The sequence below is a fragment of the Oryx dammah genome, unplaced genomic scaffold (genome assembly GCF_014754425.2).
Source record: "Oryx dammah isolate SB20612 unplaced genomic scaffold, SCBI_Odam_1.1 HiC_scaffold_25, whole genome shotgun sequence".
Lineage (NCBI taxonomy): Eukaryota > Metazoa > Chordata > Mammalia > Artiodactyla > Bovidae > Oryx > Oryx dammah.
In genome coordinates, this window is record NW_024070209.1 from 92,717,754 (window position 1) to 92,738,484 (window position 20,731).

A 20,731-nucleotide genomic window follows, 5' to 3' on the forward strand; every position below is an offset into this window, starting at 1 on the left:
ATGGCCCAAATGGAACATGGACTCAAGATTCCATAAAGCATAAAATATATTCACCAGGTGGTTTTCCTGACTGGAAAACCAAGGATCATACATCAGTATTTTACAAGTAGACCTGGGGACAGAAGAGTAAAGAGTAAATTCTGGCATCTAAAGTCTTCACCTCATGAGTTTTTATGTTCTGAAGTTCTAAGAATGTTACCCAACCAGGGGCTTCTTTAAAGCCTGGGAGATGGGAAAGTGACTGATGGCATGAGATGTTCAAGTCTTTATAGTCTAAAGCCATGTGGACTCTGAAAAAATGCCCCCCCCCACCTTATATATTGTCTTTTGGTGTGAACAGTACAGAATGATACTAAGGATGATACTCAGGAAGATTGGGAGTGCTAGTCACTGTGGTCTCTGCCAACCTTGCAAGGGTGTTCTTTTTGGCCTGAAGGAGCTGAGTCAAGAGGATGATTTCTAGGAGAGAATGAAAGCACTGACACTCCCCGGCCTCCGTGGGGAAGAAACTCCAAAACTTGAATAGTTGTTGCCTCATTTTCTAGTGTCTCCTCCATCTGAACTTCAGGGACTTCTTGAAAGTCTCAAAGGATGCTCCCTAGAGAGAGGGTGACGTCTATGAGTGTCTACAGTGCCCTTAGCATGTGGAGGGCCCAGAGGAGGCAAGAAAGACACCTTGCAGATTCATAAGGGTTGGAATCCTGTCTAAGATCAGGTGCCTTTCCTGTAGTTTTTCTGGGAGGCCTGTAACTAAGACAGGAAACTGGAAAAGAACTGCACCAACACAAACAAGCACATACCGTTTTAGATCAGGGGTTGGGCACCAAGGATGGGATTGATATTATCGTTAAAAAGAAATTTTATTATCCTATGATCTCTGTCTGCCTATCTTTTATGTCTTCCTGCTTATTGTTTCGCTCCAATAAGGTTTCACCAAAAAGTGAAGAGCATGGAATAATTATTGGGTGATCTCCCATTTTGATGTCTTTTCAGATGATTTTCAGCATCCAGAATAACTGACACAGAGAGAAACATCTGAATTAAAGAAAAGCATCATTCTGTCAGCTGGCAATTAAACAGGAGAGCAAACTACTGACCACGCTTCCATGAATTAGCTCTTGAAAATCCTCAAACAGAAAACAGTTTTTCCACTCTCATTCCCTCTCCCTGTCTTTCTTCTCTTTCCCATTTCTGTAATACTTTTGCTTTACATAGAAAACTGAAGGGAGGTTAAAGTATGTATTGATTTCTGAATCCTCAACATTAATAGAAAGAAGCTACAGTCCAGGTAATGGTAACATTCTTAGTTGTTCTAATTGCTGATAAGAAGAACCAATGGAAAAATTCTTAGAATTTATCATATGTTGGAAGAATCTTTCATAATGATGACTTCTCTTTAGGTGAACCCAAGACTATGGGAAGAACTAACATAACATGGCCCACCGAATTCATCCTCCTGGGACTCTCCTCTCGACCTGAAGATCAGAAGCCACTCTTTGTAATGTTTCTCCCCATCTACCTCATCACAGTGATAGGAAACCTGATCATCATCCTGACCATCCACTCAGACACTCACCTCCGGACACCCATGTACTTTTTCCTGAGTGTCCTCTCCTCTGTTGACATTTGCTATGTGACTGTCATCATCCCCAAGATGCTAGCAAACTTCTTATCAAAGACAAAGACAATCTCTTATGGTGAGTGTTTGACTCAGATGTACTTCTTTATTGCTTTTGGAAATACAGACAGTTACCTCCTGGCAGCCATGGCCATTGACCGCTATGTTGCCATCTGCAACCCCCTCCACTACATCACCATCATGAACCACAGACTCTGTGTCTTGCTCCTGGTCCTCTCCTTCTGCATTCCACACCTCCACTCTCTCTTGCATATTCTCCTGACCAACCAACTCATCTTCTGTGCCTCCAATGTCATTCATCACTTTTTCTGTGATGACCAGTCAGTGCTAAAATTGTCCTGTTCCTCCCATTTTGTCAAGGAAATCACAGTCATGACAGAAGGATTAGCCATCATAATGACCCCCTTTTCATGCATCATCATCTCTTATTTGAGAATCTTCATTACTGTTCTGAAGATCCCTTCAGCTGCTGGGAAGTGCAAAGCATTTTCCACCTGTAGCTCTCATCTCACAATGGTGACCCTGTTTTATGGAAGCATCAGCTATGTCTATTTCAAGCCCCTGTCTAACTATAGAGTCAAAGATAGAATAGCAACAATTGTCTACACCATATTGACTCCAATGCTAAACCCATTTATCTATAGCCTGAGAAACAAAGATATGAAGCAGGGCTTGATGAAAGTCATGCACAGAGTGAAAGGTCAATAAGAGGAGCTGAGGTCTTAGTGAAAGTGAAAGTAAAGTCGCTCAGTCGTGTCCGACTCTTTGTGACCCCATGGACTGTAGCCTACAGGCTCCTCTGTCCATGGCATTTTCCAGGCAATAGTACTGGAACAGATTGCCATTTCCTTCTCCAGGGGATCTTCCAGACCCAGGGATCAAACCCGGGTCTCCCACATTGTAGACAGACACTTAACTGTCTGAGCCACCAGGGAAGTCCACCAGGAGGTCTTAGTAGAATCCTACAAATCTCTTGCTCCTGACTGAAGGTTTTTAATATGTCTGTGATTAGATTCTGAAGGATGGTATTTTCAATGGTGGTTCATTCCTGATAAAAAGAATGCTTATTGCATGTGTTGAAGCTAGTAGGTTGAAGCTACTTCTGAATATGATGCCTCCTTCCCAGTGGTCTCTAATATTATCTGGCTGGGACAAAAACTACCTGAATCTTGTTCTCTGTGCCTAGATCTAAATCTGAATCAAACTTTCATTCTCCTTTCACTTAACCCTGTGCTCAGTCACTCTGCCATGTCCAACTCTTTGAAACTCCATGGACTGTAGCCTGCCAGGCTCCTCTGTCCATGGAATTTTCTAGCCAAGAATACTGGAGCAAGTTGCCATTTCCTGCTCCAGGAGATCTTCTAAACCCAGGGGTTGAACCCCCATCTCCTGCATTGACTGGCAGATTCTTTACCACTGCACCGCCTGGGAAGCCCCTCACTGAACTCTAACCCTGCCAAAATCCCTCTTGGACTTGAGTTTAATCACTTCAAACTCCTGAGTATCGTTATTCACGGGCTTCCCAAGTCATGTTAGTGGTAAAGAACCCACCAACCAATGCAGGAGACATAAGAGACGCATGTTTGATCCCTGTGTCAGAAAGATCCCCTGGAGGAAGGTACAGCAACCCATTCCAATATCCTTGCCAAGAGAATCCCATGGACAGAGGAGCCCGGTGGGGCTGAAATCCATAGGGTCACAGAGTCGGACATGACTGAAGCAACTTAGCACACACACGCATCCTTATTCATAAGCCTGAGTTTTCTTATGTAGTCATTTAAACCTGCGTGTGTTTGTGTGTGCGTGAGAGACAGAGACTTCAGCACATTAGTCCAAAGGCTCCTCAATAACAAGATCTCTGTCTCTGATTATAAAGATCAGAATGACTCCTTCCTCTGCACCACCTCAAAGACTCAGGACCTGATTTCTAAAATTATTATATTTAAAAAAAAAAAAACACAGCCTACCAGATGACTCTTGATGAACCAGTTCCAGGCCACATCCTCAAGTACCCATCATTTCAGTGTTCTTCCTGCTTTCCACCGGTCACAACTAAAGAAACATTATGCCCTTCCTTATTCATTTAATTTGACCTGAATTCAACTGTACCACTTTCCCAGGCAGTAAATATCAGGTACCAGTTACTCTAGTAGTAGGTGTTTTCAACTATTGGGAATTCTTCTTTCTCAACAAATTTAAGTCAAGCTACAGAAAAACCAAATGGGGTAGGAGAAAATGCTTTTGTTCATTTGTAAGTTCTGAAAAATATTAAAGTCACTGCTAGTCCATACATTTTTGAATTTGGAAATTTAGAGGTTTGTGAATTCACTTGTCTGTTCAACTAATTTCTGTTTCTTGTCCACCATATGCCAGTCTACCAGACTTGGAAACAAAGATTATGTGCTAGTTCATAAGTCAACAATCTGATGCCCCAAAATCTGTGGAATCCCAAGGAAACAAAATAACAGACAATGCAAGGATTTGGAGCAAAATGTTGTACTATTTGGATTGTTTGAGTTTACAAGGTATAGAAGAACACACGCTTTTTAAATTGAAGTATGATTTTAATTGAAGTTTTATTTATAATGTCTTAGTTTCAGGTATACAGCAAAGTGATTCAGTTATATATATATACATATGTCAGATTCTTTTCCATTATAGGTTATTATAAGATATTGAATATAGTTTCCTATGCTATACAGTAAATCTTTGTTGTTTGTGGACCATGCATACTTTTAAGGAACAGGTGTCAAATTAACAAATATCTTCAGACTTAAGAAGAGACTTCATTTGAAAGGATTATTGCAAGAGGGAGGAAAGACCTAGGGCAATAGAAGGGAGGCTGTTATTTCAATTGGGAGGAACCCCCTCCATGAGATCTGCAGGGGTCTCAAAGGTCAGAAAGAAAATGACTTATTTTAAATGGAGAAGAGAATGAGGCTAGAAAGAACCATGCATAGAAAAGTGGGATGAACTGGTGGCAACGGTGAGATTGGATAGTTGATCAGGGTAAGTTTTTCCCTGAGGTCAATGGATGCTACAGAGGAGTCACTAGGAGGGGTTGTATTCTGACTCTGGCTGAGGGTGGGTCAAAGTTCAGCCATTTTCCAAGGCACAAAAGGATGGATGGTTCTTCTAACTTTGTCTTCCAGGAGCACAGGACTTGGGTAAAATTCAACATTACCAAGGGGATTTTTGTAAAGGGTTATTGTAAGGATTCACAAGGGAAAAAAAGTGACACATAAGTCTCAGCTGCACAAACCCAGATCTAAGACAATAAATCTTAAGTGTTTTCATCATACACACACAATAACTAGGTGGTGACAGATGTGTTGACTAACCTTATTGTGATAATCATTTCACAATATCTAAATATATCAAATCATCACACTACACGTCTTAAATTTACACAGGCTGTCAACTATGGGCTTCCCAGATGGCTCCGTGGTAAAGAATCTGCATGCCAATGCAGGAGCCACAGGAGGCTCGGATTCAGTCTCTGAGTCCAGAAGATCTCCTGGAGGAGGAAATAGCAACCCACTCCAGTATTCTTGCCTGAATCCCATGAACAGAGGGGCCTGGCGGGCTACAGTCCATGGGGTCGCAAAGAGTCAGATACGACTGAGTGACTGAGCATGTGCACGAGTTATTTGTCAGTACTCCAAAGGGAGCTGATAGCAGAGGGCTGTCTGTCAGCAGCTCCCCGCCCTCCAGTTACTGGGGCAAATAAGTCCTTCATTCCTAAGAGGGGATCAGAGAAATGCATGACAGTATCCATCGCAGGTACTTAACACAGCAATTGCTCATCAGTGTTGTTTACTGTCATTTTTATTAGCAGCAGCAGCAACATCAATATCATCCATAGGTTCTTGTTTTTCCTCCAGACACTGAGGATCACTTTCCTCTGCTTAGTTGAAAAAATCATATATATTGTGATCCCTCTCTTAGCCCTATCCCACTGGTGCTATGTGTATGTCAATCATTGTTAGGCCGTAATAGGTACACATTGAGAAAAACCACTGGGTGTCTACTATACACCAGTCTCTGTCTTAGATGCTGATGATCCAGTAATAAATGAAATGAAATATGTCCCCTCCCTCCTGGGTCTTTCAGACCAACTGATATGGAAGAAGTCATTACAAGTAGGATGAACATTGTAAGAAGAAATTAAAAGGGTCTATATCAGCAAGCCTTTTACTTTTACCATGTGATCTCATTTAATACTCACAATCCAATGAGGTCGACCTTATTAATTCTGTTCTATGGATTAAATATACTGGGGCTCGAAGAGAAGTGCCTTGCCTCAAGTCACTCAGCTTGTAGGACAGGGAGCAGGAATTCAACGATAGATACACTGCCAACAAGATCATGTTCTCTCAGATGCTTGGGTTTGTTACCATGACAGGAGGGGAAATGCAAGTTGCTGGACCCTAATTAAAGCCCCAAGGTATATTTAGGTTTAGAAACAGAGTCATTTAATTCAAAATGTCTTTCTTAACTTCATCAGAAGGGGTACACTGACTTGTGATTCTATCTTTAAACTAAAAGTTGCCCCACTCATTTATAATTTGGGGAGAAAGGAAGACCCAGGAGAGTAGAAATCTACAGTTTAGTTATACTGGCAACAATGAATGAAAATGCACTGTATAACAAACCCACCTACACTGTTAATGAGAATGTAATTTGGCACAGCCACTAAGGAGAGCAATATGGAGGTTCCTTAAAAAACTAAAAATAGAGCTACCATATGATCTAGCAATGCTACTCCTGGGCATATATCTGGAGAAAATCATAATTCAAAAAGATACATGCACCCCAGTGTTCACTGAAGTGCTGTTTACAGTAGCCAACACATGGAAGTAACCTAAATGTCCATCAACAGACGAATGGATAAAGAAGATGTGGGGTATGCATATGTATAGTCAATGGAATACTGCTGCTGCTGCTGCTGCTGCTGCTGCTGCTGCTGCTAAGTCGCTTCAGTTGTGTCCGACTCTGTGCGACCTCATAGATGGCAGCCCTCCGGGCTCCGCCGTCCCTGGGATTCTCCAGGCAAGAACACTGGAGTGGGTTGCCATTTCCTTCTCCAACAACGGAATACTACTCAGCCATAAAAAATAATGCCATTTGCAGCAACATGGACGGACCTAGAGATTATCATACCAAGTGAAGTAAGCCAGACAAAAACAAATATCATATGCTATTGCTTAAATGCAGAATCTTAAAAAAAAATACAAATGAACTTATAAACAAAACAGAAATAGACTCACATACATAGAAAATAAATGTGGTTCCAAAGGGGAAGTGTGGGAGGGATAAGTTAGGCATTTGAGATTAACATATACACACTACTATGTATAAAATAGATAACCAACAAGGACCTACTGTATAGGACAGGGAACTGTACTCAATATTTTGCAATAACCTATAATGGAAAAGATTCTGAAAAAGAATATATAATTATGTATATATTCAGATACATACATACATATATATATATATATATATATCACTTTGATGTACTCCTGAAACACACAGCATTGTAAATCAACTACACTTCAATTTCAAAAATGTACTTTGTAAACAGTCATTATCTCCTCTCCTAGTCATGTTTGATGACTTTTTACAGTTATCTAAAACAAATTTTCACTTTTGATGACTGAATAAAAAGCAATTTAAGAGCAGAAAAGTCTTACCTCTAATATTAACTGGAAAGAAAAGGCAACAGAGCAAACCTGCATTTATGATAAGCATAGTTAAGTCTAACTGACATTGAGACCTTCATTTCAATATGATTAATTGGTGAGCAAAAGACCTTTGTTTAGTTCTTTCTATTTTTTATCATTTTATAGACCAACATCTGAAAAATGCTCTTTTAAGTTCAAAGGATAAGTTTTATAATCTCCTTTGATTAGAGCTAATTATCTCCTTACAGAAAAAATTTTCTGATATTATTTTTTATTCTCAAAGAGGAGCCTTAGATTAGTGTGTTTCCACATTTTCCCTTTGATAATTTACTCTGTCTTATTATGACTTGTCAAACTGCAATTATTAAGAATTTTTGTGCATCTTTTTTCCACTCTTCCTTTAGAACTCTGATATATGAATATTGTCCCAGTATTTACATCTTCTTGAGGTATTGACTCTTTTACCAATAAATAATGTCCTTCTTTACCCTTTGAAACATTTTTTTTTACTTAAAGTCTATTTTGTCTGATAATTACCAAAGCCATCTCAGCTCTATTTTGGTTAATATTTTCACTGAGTATCTTTTTCTACCCTTTCACTTTTATTTGTGTCCCTGGATCTAAAGTGATCTCTTGTAGACAGTTTATGTTTAGATCACATTTGTTTGATTTAATCCAGTCAGCCAATCACTGTCTTTTTAATTAAATAGTTTAATTCATTTACATTTACATTTAAAGTAATTATAGCTAAAGAAGGACTTAACTTCTGCCAATTCCCTGGTGGTGCAGAGGTTAAAGCATCTGCCTGCAATGTGGGAGACCTGGTCTCGATCTCTGGGTCTGGAAGATCCCCTGGAGAAGGAAATGGCAACCCACTCCAGTATTCTTGCCTGGAGAATCCCATGGACGGAGGAGCTTGGTGGGCTACAGTCCACGGGTCGCAAAGAGTCGGACACGACTGAGCGACTTTTATCTATCTTTATCTACATGTCTTATGTCTTTTTTGTTCCCCAGTTCCCCATTACTTTCTTCTTTTGTATATAATTTATTTTTTTAGTTTACTGTTTTGATTCTCCTCTTATTTCCATGTACATATATATATATATATATATATTTAACTATTTCCTTCATGCTACCCTGGAGATTGCATCTTATATTTATTATACCCCAGTTTGAATTAATATCAATGTTCTGGTATTTAAAACTACTCAATAACAGTAGTAATTAGATAAAGACATATCATTTTGATGATAGTTAAACCTAATTCCTCCATAGCAGTCTGTTTCTTCTTCTCTAGAATAGTAAAATATTTTCTTTAGAAATGAAACCTACTAATTACACCATCTAATTACAGTAGAGTTCTCAGGAGAAACAGTGACTAGCAGAATGAGTGCTAATTACAATGACCTAGTGGTTTTTATTTATTTAGGTCTCTACTTTGACACAAATATGATAAGAAAAATGAATATTTTACTTTTAAAAAATATAGTCCAGTATTATAGAAATAAATATTGACATTTTAGAATTGGGATGAAATGAATAAGAAAAATATTAAATAACTATAGAACCAAAGAACTAAGGGAATTTTTGTTACCATCTTCTAACATTGGAAAATATTGCTTACGCAGTTAGCTTAGTCCATGCTTAGGTCAATATCATAAAAATTTACTGAGCACTCTGCAGTAAGGGCTTCCCTTGTGGTTCAGCTGGTAAAGAATCTGCCTGCAATGTGGGAGAGCTGGGTTCAGTCCCTAGGCTGGGAAGATCTCCTGGAGAAGGGAATGGCTACCCACTCCAGAATTCTGGCCTGGAGAATTCCATGGACTGTATAGTCCATGGGGTCGCAAAGAGTTGGACACAACTGAGTGACTTTCCCTTGAACTTGAACCTCTGCAGTAAAGGATGGGTGCTAGGTGCTATGGGATTCTAATCTGTTAGATCCAAGGGAAAATTATGTCTCTTTTACGAAGAGCTGTATATCCTCAGTGGATAACAGAGTGTATAGCTCATGATAAAGACATAACAAACACTTATGGACTGATGCGCTCATAGATGAACTGAACATTATTCTTACCTCCTTAACTCCAGATTGTTGTATTTAATTAAATCTAACCTACCATCAATTATAAAATACATTATTTTAATATGCCAGTGAGAAAAAGGCTCCCAATTATTTGTGACACACCATAAACTTAAATGAACCTCAATATGAGATATTAAAGTATAAAAAAAAGTGTCTTAAAATTAATAAAATATGGCTTTACTGATGAAATAGCTGGCTCATGAACAATATATAGCCCATAGTATCTGGAATACGAGACTTCCCAGGTGTCTCAGTAGTAAAAGAATCCTCCTGCAATGCAGGAGACATGGGTTCGATCCCTGATTTGGGAAGATCCCTAGGAGAAGGAAATGGCAACACACTCCAGTATTTCTGCTGGAAAATCCTGTGGACAGAGGAGCCTGGCGGGCTACAGTCGGGGTTGCAAAGAGTCAGACACGACTGAGCGACTGGACACACATGCTCATCTGGAATAAGGCCTGGATTTGATTCAGGGCTCCAAAAGCTTTCATGTTTAATCTGACAAAGAAAAAATAAGGCAATATTTTAGCTCCCTTAGTAAATAGAAGCCTGTTTCTTAACATAAAAATTTTAATTTTGTCAAAGGAAAGAGAGAGGCCTTTCAGGGTAGTAGTTCAACTGTACAGTTTGGCTTCAAAGAGTCCTTGATTCAAGTTATATTTTGTCAGCTACCTTATTTTTTTTAAGTCACTATACAATGAGGAAAATAAGTGCACATGATATGAGGCTGTTGTGTGGTTTGTGTCAGAGGGACTTATAAATTCCTGAGTACATAAATGTTAGTTGCCTTCCTTTAAGTGAAAGATTATGTAACAATAAACATGATTTGTGTTTAATGGAAATTCATGTACTGAGGGAGCAGAGAAGACAGATATATCCTTCTAATCAGGTCACCAAGGAATGCTCCCTATAGGAGGCTGCATTTGAGCCTGGAGATGCAGGTAAAGGAAGAAATGCAAGACAGTGGGGTGGTTGAATTGTAAGATGTGATCAGGAATCACTAAGTGACAGGACATGAGCAACATGTATTTGGTGGGGCATGTTAAGACCCTGAGGTAGGGATTCTATGTGCTTTCATGAGTTAAGAAGAGTCAAAGATCTGAAACTGGTGGTTTTCCATAGTGGTGGCAGCTAGGAATGGTAATCAAATATCTGAGCAGGCTTGGGGTCACCAGGGAAGGGTGATCTAAGGTTAAGTTCAAAAGCTATGACCCTCCCTTTTTTTAGAGGATAGTGACATAAAGCCACGGCTACTGAACTAACAGCTGTATCTAAATTGGGGAGAGATGGAGAGACAGTAGTTGTCCTTTGTTAAAATGGAAGCACTCAGGGAGGCCAAATGGAGACTTTATAGGCTCAAAGGGGATCTTGAACCCAGATGTCCCTGCCTGGTACTCCATTCTCAGTGCTACATGGGACACTGCCCAAGTAAGCCCTCAGAGGGGTTGAAGAGCCAGGGATGGAAAATTATTGTCCCTCTTGGATACCTATGTCAAGCTTAACAGAGGTTACCCTAGACCCACAGGTTTGAAGAAAGGGACTTGGGGCCATCCTGGGAGGCAGAACATGTAATTCTTCTGGATCCATGGAGATGATCCCGCACAAAGTTAATGGATGTTTGTTTCCTTACTCTCTCCTCCACTGAACACCAGGGACTTGGTGACAGTATTAGAGGATGCTCCCAGGAGGGAAGCAGGAGCTGTAAGTATCTGCAGGTTGTGAAGAATGATAAGAATCCAGGGACGGGAGCATCAGATGGAAGAAACATTAGGAAATGATCTGCAGTCAATCAGGTACCTTTTCTGTATGCTGTCTCTTGGCACAGTTTTGTCTTCTTTTTGACAAGTCATTCCATGGAGCATAAGTAAGGGAAGAGTGGAATAAATAGATGAGACAAGACTTCCAAGTTTTTCCCAGGTAAGAAATCAACTTTGAGAATGCCTGGCAAGAAGATGTGAATCTCTGATCTCAGAGAGATAATTAGTCATCACTGGATGCTAAATAAGTAATTAGTCATCACTAGAGACTAAATATGTTCATGCAAATGTTGAGTTTTTATGTCTATACTCCAAAGTTGAATCTTCCTTTACCCATCTGTCTGTGAGTCACATTTCTCTGGCCTCAGGACATGAATTATCAGTCAAGGAACAGGGAGATTGGGGCATTCATCTTCTCATGCAAGTTCATTCCCTCTTTCTCACTTCTCCTTCCCCATCTCTCTTTTCACTAAAACTGTTTACATTCAATTCAGTGTGCTTTAGATGACTTCCTCACTCCATTATCTATGATGTGGAAAGAAGCATCTTGATTCAAAAAGATTCACCAACTGCAAACTAGATGAGATGACTATCTTATGATTATCAAGATGTGGGTTAGTCACTGATAATCCTTAATCAGAAGCTGACCTGACCCTGATTCACAGACTGCATCTGTGGCTCCTGTGATTATGAGCCATGGAGTAGGGAAGAGGGAAAGGAAACCAGCTCTCAAACCCCTTTCTCTCTCTCTGTCTCTCTCTCACCAGTGCCGCCCCGAATCTGTTTTCTATAGCTCTCCATCACAAAGACTTTTTAAAAAAAACAGTGAAAACATACTTTGACCCTGATTTCTCCATATTCAGGGGGAAAAAACATTACAGTAAAAACTCTATTTATTAATAACTTCTCAGTGTAAGAACAAGATGGAAAGATGCATGTCCCAAATGACAAGAACCATCCATTAACCTTATTGTTTATCTGCAGGTGCTTTCAAGTCCATGGGAATGTCCAACCTAACAAGACTCCCTGAATTCATTCTCTTGGGACTCTCTTCTCACCCTGAGGACCAGAAACCACTCTTTGCCCTCTTTCTCATCATGTACGTGGTCACTTTGATGGGAAATCTGCTCATCATCTTGGCTATCCACTCTGATCCTCAGCTCCAAAACCCGATGTATTTCTTCCTGAGCATCTTGTCCTTTGCTGATATTTGCTACACAGCAGTTATAGTCCCCAAGATGTTAGTGAACTTTTTATCAGAGAAAAAGACCATTTCTTATGCTGCATGTCTGGTGCAGATGTATTTCTTCCTGGTCTTTGGAAACATGGACAGTTACCTCCTGGCAGCCATGGCCATTGACCGCTATGTAGCTATCTGCAATCCTTTGCAGTATGTCACTATTATGAACCATGGACGCTGTATGTTGCTACTGGCCTTCTCCACAGCTTTCTGCTACCTTCACTCCCTCCTGCATGTCCTCCTGGTGAATCGGCTCACTTTTTGTGTATCAAATGTTATCCATCACTTTTTCTGTGACGTCAATCCTGTTCTGAAGCTGGCCTGCTCTTCTACCTCTGTCAATGAAGTTGTCGCCATGTCAGAAGGGCTGGTTTCTGTGATGGCCCCATTTGTCTGCATTGTCATCTCTTACCTGAGAATCCTCATTGCAGTCCTCAAAATTCCCTCAGTTGCTGGAAAACACAAAGCCTTCTCCACCTGCAGCTCCCATCTCACTGTGGTGACTCTCTTTTATGGGAGTATTTGCTGTGTCTATTTCCAGCCATTGTCCAGCTACACTGTCAAAGATCGAATAGTAACTGTCAACTACACTGTACTGACACCAATGCTGAACCCATTTATCTACAGTTTAAGAAACAAAGACATGAAACAGGGCTTAGAGAAATTGCTAAGCAGGAGTAAGTTTCAAATGAATAGGCTTTCTACTACAAATTCCAACAAAATCCGTGGAGCTTGATTGAAAGGTGTCTGTGTGGGTGTGGTGCACATGTGCACACTCATGCACACACACATCAGCATCTGAGGGAAGTCTTCTATGGAGAAATACTCTTTCATCAATTGGGTGGACAGTTTTCCACCCTGTGGTCTCTATCATGCCGTGGTTGGACAGTTCTACCCATGTCCTGGTACCTATGCTAGAACTGTAGACTCACTCCATGATACCTCTCCATTCTAGAAAAATCACATCCTCTTTATTCCTTCTATATTTACTTGGAACTGTCCATTTTTCCATCTATTTATAACTTCAGCCAAGTTTAGACATTTGAATTTTTGTACACATCTATGGAGAAATCTATTTGCGTGCAAAGATATTTATGCATACATAACCACTCTGTTCTATTTAAACTTTCAGACATTTTTTGCAGATGTGTCTGTGTGTGTGTATTTGGTGGGGGGGCGGTGACCTCCCTATCAGACCAGACTCGGGGTCTCCTTACCTGTGTGTTTTCTCTCTGAAAATGCCTATATTTCTATGTCTTTTTTATCTGTTTATTTTTTCAGAATGAAGGAAGACTTATTTATTCTATGTAATCAGAAATGCTTCCTATAGCCCCTGGAGGCAGACTCAAAAATCAATGGATGCATTTCAATTATTTAAAAAAAGAGAAATGGATGTAAACTAATAGTTACAAGCATTTGGTTTAGAATGCCTGATATGAAAGAGCCTTTCAATTTAGGTGGGGAATGAATTATATAGAAAAGCAGAATCAGAGAGAGGAAGACAAACATTAGGGCCTTCATTTATATGTCGAATCTAAAAATCAAAGCTAATGAATAAATAAAACAGAAACAGACCACAAATACAGAGAACAAACCACTGGTTGCCAGAGGGGAAGGGCGGTTTGGGGCAAGTAGGAATGGGAAAAATAGGTGAAAGGGAATAAGATATAAAATATCTTATTAATAAATGTCAGTTATAAAATAAAGTCACAGGCAAGGGATGTAATGTACAAAATGGGAATATAGTCAATAACATAATAACTTTGTATGGTGTACATTCTATCAGTTCAGTCACTCAGTCATGTCCAACTCTTTGCCACCCATGGACTGCAACACTCTAGGCTTCCCTCTCCATCACCAACTCCCAGAGCTAGCTCAAACTTAAACCCATTGGCAGATGGTGATGCCATCCAACCATCTCATCTTATGCTGTCCCCTTCTCCTCCTGCCTTCAATCTTACCCAGCATCAGTGTCTTTTCCAATGAGTCAGTTCTTCGCATCTGGTGGCCAAAATGTTATAGACTATAGTGTATAACCTATAAAAATATCAAATCACTATTGTTCACCTGACACTAATATAATATTATAAGTCAACTATACTTCAATGAAAAAAGGAAAAGAAAGCAGTCAGATGAATTACTATGTACTATGTTGTTATAGGTAAGGACAGTTTAGGGTGAGTTTCTCTCCTGGTGTTTGTACTTTAACAAATGGAATTGTTTAAGTCAAACAAATTAATCTCTCATAGTATGTTACACAAGGAATTGATGGATGACCTTAAAGTTTTAAATGATAAAATATAGAATGTTTAAATCCCTTTGATTTTGCTTCAATCATCCCTTACACAGGTAAAATTTATGAAATTCATAAATTGAAATTATAATAATCCCCAGGATCTCAGAATGTGATTTATTTGGGGATAAGTTCTTAAAGAGGCAATTAAGTTAAAATGCAAAGAACTGACTCATTGGAAAAGACCCTGATGCTGGGAAAGATTGAAGGCAGGAGGGGAAGGAGATGACAGAGGATGAGATAGTTGGATGGCATCACCAACTCAATGGACATGAGTTTCAGCCAGCTACAGGAGTTGGTGACGGACAGGGAAGCCTGGCGTGCTGCATTCAATGGGGTCACAAAGAGTCAGACACAACTGAGTGACTGAACTGAACTGAAGTTAAAAGGATGTCATTAGGATGGACTCTACTACTACTATATGGTGTCTATAAAAAGAGATTAGGACACAGATACACACAGAGGGAGGACCATGCGAAGACAGAGAGAAGACAGCAAGTCAAAGAAAGAAGCCTCAGAAGAAACCAATCCTGCCAATACCCTAGTCTCAGATGTCTGTGGGTGCATGCTAAGTCATTTCAGTGGTGTCCGACTCTTTGCAACCCTACGCACTGTAGCCCGCCAGGCTTCTCTGTCCAGGGGATTCTCCAGGCAAGAATACTGGAGTGGGTTGCCATGTCCTCCACCAAGGGATCTTCCTGACTCAGGGATCGAGCCCATGTCTCTTACGTCTACCTGTATGAGCAAGCAGGTTCTTTACCACTAGCACCACCTAGGAAGTCCCAGAACTGGGAGAAGATAGATTTCTGTTGTTTAAGCCAGCCAACCTGTGGTACTTTGTTATGGCAGCCCAAGTGGTAAAGGACCTACCTGCCAATGAAGGAGACATAAGAGACATGGGTTTGATCCCTGAGTTGGGAAGATCCCTTGGAGGAAGGCATGGCTACCCATTCCAGTATTCTTGCCTGGAGAATCTGATGGACAGCGGAGCCTGGCAAGCTATAGTCCACGGGGTCGCAAAGAGTTGGACACAACTGAAGCAACTTAGCACACACAGCAAACTAATAAAACATCTTTGATGATTTTGCTGGTGATAACTGAAAAGCACATGGCACTCATTGTCTCAAATGTTTAATCCACAACACAAGTATTCCACATGTCTTCCATTCTGGCTATTACATTAGTTTTCAAAACCTGAAAGCCTCTGATTCATGGGTAAATCCAGTGGAATATAAAACTAGGAAATTTCCATAACCTCTAGCTTGCCTGGGAATAAGACCTAAACTTTGCACCCCAGTAAGAGACTGGGGTGCAAAAGTCAGAGCAAATGATCAGAATGATTAATAGGTTCCCCACTAAAGCAATGAGGCATACAAAGTGAAAAAGGACAAAGAGAGGCTTCTAGTCCTCAAACCAGAAGAGTCTCTAGAGGATGAAATCAAACTGTATAGTTGAGATTCACTTATAGATACATAAAAAATTTTAATAAATTCTGCCAGATTAGATTCTTAGTCTCCAGAAAAACATAAAGACTACATTTCTCCATATCTCCATCAATACTGTATGCTACTAATTTATAAAGATTTAAAATCTCAATCTGATGATGGACAGTGGCATCTTAGTGCATTTCTCCCTACTGAAGCAGGAGAGCAAACTTCCTATCATTATTGAGCTTTTGCACCATCTCTTTAAACTGGACATCCCAGGTGGCTCAGGTGGTAAAGAATCTGCCTGCCAATGCAGGAGACACAGGTTTGAACCCTGGATTGGAAAGAACCCTTGGGGGAGGAAATGGCAACACACTGTAGTATTCTTGCCTGGAAAATTCTATGGACAGAGGAGCCTGGTGGGCTATTGCCCATGGGGTCGCAAAGAGTCAAGACACAACTTAGCGGCTGAACACAGCACACTTCCTTAAACTGCCTAAGTATTTAGCCCTTTGGGGAGATTGTTGTAATTTTCTTATCAGCTGGTAGGACCTCTGTAAATTGAGAATGTTAAAAGTTTGTTTACTTATGTATTTACAAGTATTTTCTTCAAATAATTTGTCCTGTAGTTTCAATTTTAAAAATCAACACTTTTTTATTTTCAACATAGACTAGTTTATTCATCCTTTCTTTTACATTCTGAGTGAGAAGATAGGCTATGTAAAATAATAATAAAACTTGTTCTAGTGTTTTGTAAATATTCTTGTTTTGGACTTATATTTTTAATCAAGCTGGAGTACAGATTTTGGAGGGCACAAACAAAACCTTGTGTGCACCAGGAGCCAGGAAAAAGGAGCAGTGTCCCCACAAGAGATCAAACCAGTCAATCCTGAAGGACATCACTTGGGAGGATTGATGCTGAATCTGAAGCTCCAATATTTTGCCCACCTAATGCGAAGAACTAACTCATTGGAAAAGACCCTGATGCTGGGAAAGATTGAAGGCAGGAGGAGAAGGGTATGACAGAGGATGGGATGGTTGGAAGTCATCACCGACTCAATGGACATGAGTTTGAGCAAGTTCCGGGAGTTGGTGATAGACAGGGAAGCCTGGCATCCTGCAGTCCATGGCATGGCAAAGAGTCGGACATGACTGAGTGACTGAACTGAAGAGTGCAATTTTATACAACCCTTACAAATCTATCTTTCTGATTCCAGGATTATTTTAAAACACCTTTTCTCACTAAATTAAAAAGTCAGCAATATCATATACCTAATAAGATCAGTGAACTAAAGTGGGCTGGAATGGTTGAATTTCACTCAGATGACAATTACATCTACTACTGTGGGCAATAGAATTGAAACATGTGTATTATCATATGTGAAATAGATTGCCAGTCCAGGTTTGATGCATGAGATAGGGTGCTCAGGGCTGGTGCACTGGGATAACCCTAAGGGATGGGATGGGGAGGAAGGTGGGAGGGAGGGTCAGGATGGGGAACACATGTACACCCATGGCTGATTCATGTCAACGTATGGCAAAAACCACTACAATATTGTAAAGTAATTAGCCTCCAATTAAAGAAAAAAAAGAATCCCTTAAAAGAAATGGGAATAGCCATCATACTCAACAAAAGAGTCTGAATTGCAGTACTTGGATGCAATCCCCAAAACAACAGAATGATCTTGGTTCCTTTCCAAGGCAAAGCACTCAGTATCACAGTAATCTAAGTCTATGCCCCAACCAATAGTGCTGAAGAAGCTGAAATTGAACAACAAGACCTACAAGACCTTCTAGAACTAACATCCAAAAAAGATATCCTTTTCATTATAGGGGACTGGAATGCAAAAGTAGGAAGTCAAGAAACACCTGGAATAACAGGCAAATTTGGCCTTGGAGTACAGAATGAAACAGGGCAGAGGCTAACAGAGTTTTGCCAAGAGAACCCACGGATCATAGCAAACACACTCTTCCAACAACCCAAGAGAAGACTCTACATGTGGACATCACCAGATAGTCAATATCAAAATCAGACTGATTATATTCTTTGCAGCCAAAGATGAAGGAGCTCTATACAGTCAGCAAAGACAAGACTAGGTGCTGACTGTGGCTCAGATCATGAACTCCTTATTGCCAAATTCAGACTTAAGTTGAAGAAAGTAGGGAAAACCGCTAGACCCTTCAGGTGTGACCTAAATCAAATCCTTGTGATTATACAATAGAAGTGACAAACAGATTCAAGGGATTAGATCTCATAGACAGAGTGCCTGATGAACTATGGATGGAGGTTCGTCACATTGTACAGGAGGCAGTGATCAAGACCATCCCCAAGGGAAAAAAAATGCAAAAAGGCAAATAGTTGTCTGAGGAGGCCTTACAAATAGCTGTGAAAAGAAAAAGGCAAATAAGAAAAGGAAAGATATACCCATTTGAATGCAGAGTTCCAAAGAATAGCAACGAGAGATAAGAAAGCCCTCTTCAGTGCTCAATGCAAAGAGATAGAGAAAAACAATAGAATGGGAAAGACTAGAGATCTCTTCAAGAAAATTAGAGATACCAAGGGAACATTTCATGCAAAGATGGGCTCGATAAAGGACAGAAATGGTATGGACCTAACAGAAGCAGAAGATATTAAGAAGAGGTGGCAAGAATACACAGAAAAGCTATCCAAAAAGATCTTCACGACCCAGATAAACACGATGGTGTGATCACTCACCTAGAGCCAGACATCCTGGAATGTAAGTCAAGTGGGCCTTAGGAAGCATCATTACGAACAAAGCTAGTGGAGGTGATGGAAGTCCAGTTGAGCTATTTCAAATCCTAAAAGATGATGCTGCGAAAGTGCTGCACTCAATATGCCAGCAAATCTTGAAAACTCAGCAGTGGCCACAGGACTGGAAAAGGTCAGTTTTCATTCCAGTTCCAAAGAAAGGCAATGCCAAAGAGTGCTCAAACTACTGCACAACTGCACTCATCTCACTCACTAGTAAAGTAATGCTCAAAATTCTCCAAGCCATGCTTCAACAGTTCATGAGCTGTGAACTTCCAGGTGTTCAAGCTGGATTTAGAAAAGGCAGAGGAGCCAGAAATCAAGTTGCCAACATCCATTGGATCATCAAAAAAGAAAGAGAGTTCCAGAAAAACATCTATTTCTGCTTTATTGACTATGCCAAAGCCTTTGACTGTGTGGATCACAAGAAACTGTGGAAAATTCTGAAAGAGATGGGAATACCAGACCACCTCACCTGCCTCCTGAGAAAGCTGCATGCAGTTCAAGAAGCAACAGTTAGAACTGGACATGGAACAACGGACTGGTTTGAAATCGGGAAAGGAGTACGTCAAGGCTGTATTTTGTCACCATGCTTATTTAACTTATAAGCAGGATACATCCTGAGAAACCCTGGGCTGGATGAAGCACAAGCTGGAATCAAGATTGCCAGGAGAAATATCAATAACCTCAGATATGGAAATGACACTACCCTTATGGCAGAAAGCAAAGAAGAACTAAAGGGCCTCTTGATGAAAGGGAAAGAGGAGAGTGAAAAAGTTGGCTTAAAACTCAACATTCAGAAAACTAAGATCATGGCATCTGGTCCCATCACTTCATGGCAAATAGATGGGGAAACAATAAAAACAGTGAGAGATTTTATTTGGGGGGTTCCAAAATCACTGTAGATGGTGACTGCAGCCATGAAATTAAAAGACGCTTGCTCCTTGGAAGAAAAGTTATGACCAACCTAGACAGCATATGAAAAAGCAGAGACGTTACTTTGCCAACAAAGGTCCATCTAGTCAAAGCTATGGTTTTTCCAGTAGTTATGTAAGGATGTGGGAGTTGGACTATAAAGAAAGCTGAGCACCGAAGAATTGATGCTTTTGAACTGTGTTGTTGGAGAAGACTCTTGAGAGTCCCTTCAACAGCAAGGGACTTTCTTTCCTAAAGGAAATCAATTCTGAATATTCATTGGAAGGACTGATGCTGAAGCTGAAGCTCCAACATTTTGGCCTCCTGATGTGAAGAACTGACTCATTGGAACAGACCCTGATGCTGGGAAAGATTGAAGGCTAGAGGAGAAGGGGACAACAGAGGATGAGATGGTTGGATGGCATCACTGACTCAATGGACATGAGTTTGAGTAGGCCCTGGGATTTGGTGATGGACAGGGAAGCCTGGCGTGCTGCAGTCCATGGGGTCACAAAGAGTCGGACACGACTGAGTGACTGAACTGAACTGAGCTGAACTGTCTATTTCTCAACTCTTTATTCTGTTCCACTAATTTAATTATCTCTTCTTGTGTCAAGCCAGAATGTTTAATGACCATGCTGCTGCTTCTGCTGCTAAGTCGCTTCAGTCGTGTCTGACTCTGTGCGACCCCATAGACGGCAGCCCATCAGGCTCCCCCATCCCTGGGATTCTCCAGGCATAGCTATGTTTAATTCATACTAAAGTAATTCCTTCTTTGAATATGATATTTCAAAATTATTTTTGACAATTCTCACACATTTATTTCTTTCTTTCTTTCTTTCTTTTTTTTTTACTTACAATATTATATTAGTTCCTCATGTACAAAAGGGGAGGGAGGAGGGAGGGGGGTTTAGGATGGG

The 20,731-nt window shown here is 40.3% G+C and overlaps 2 protein-coding genes across 2 annotated transcripts; both read left to right on the plus strand.

The window, feature by feature from the left end:
- The first annotated feature begins 1,272 nt into the window (after positions 1-1,272).
- On the plus strand, positions 1,273-2,347 carry LOC120851963 (olfactory receptor 1L1). Its single transcript, XM_040225067.1, has one exon. It carries the CDS (start codon positions 1,415-1,417, stop codon positions 2,345-2,347), a length of 933 nt encoding a protein of 310 aa, XP_040081001.1. The 5' UTR covers positions 1,273-1,414.
- A 9,817-nt stretch (positions 2,348-12,164) lies between these two features.
- Positions 12,165-13,142, plus strand: LOC120852303 (olfactory receptor 1L3-like). Its single transcript, XM_040225718.1, has one exon. It carries the CDS (start codon positions 12,165-12,167, stop codon positions 13,140-13,142), a length of 978 nt encoding a protein of 325 aa, XP_040081652.1.
- The last annotated feature ends 7,589 nt before the right edge of the window (positions 13,143-20,731 follow it).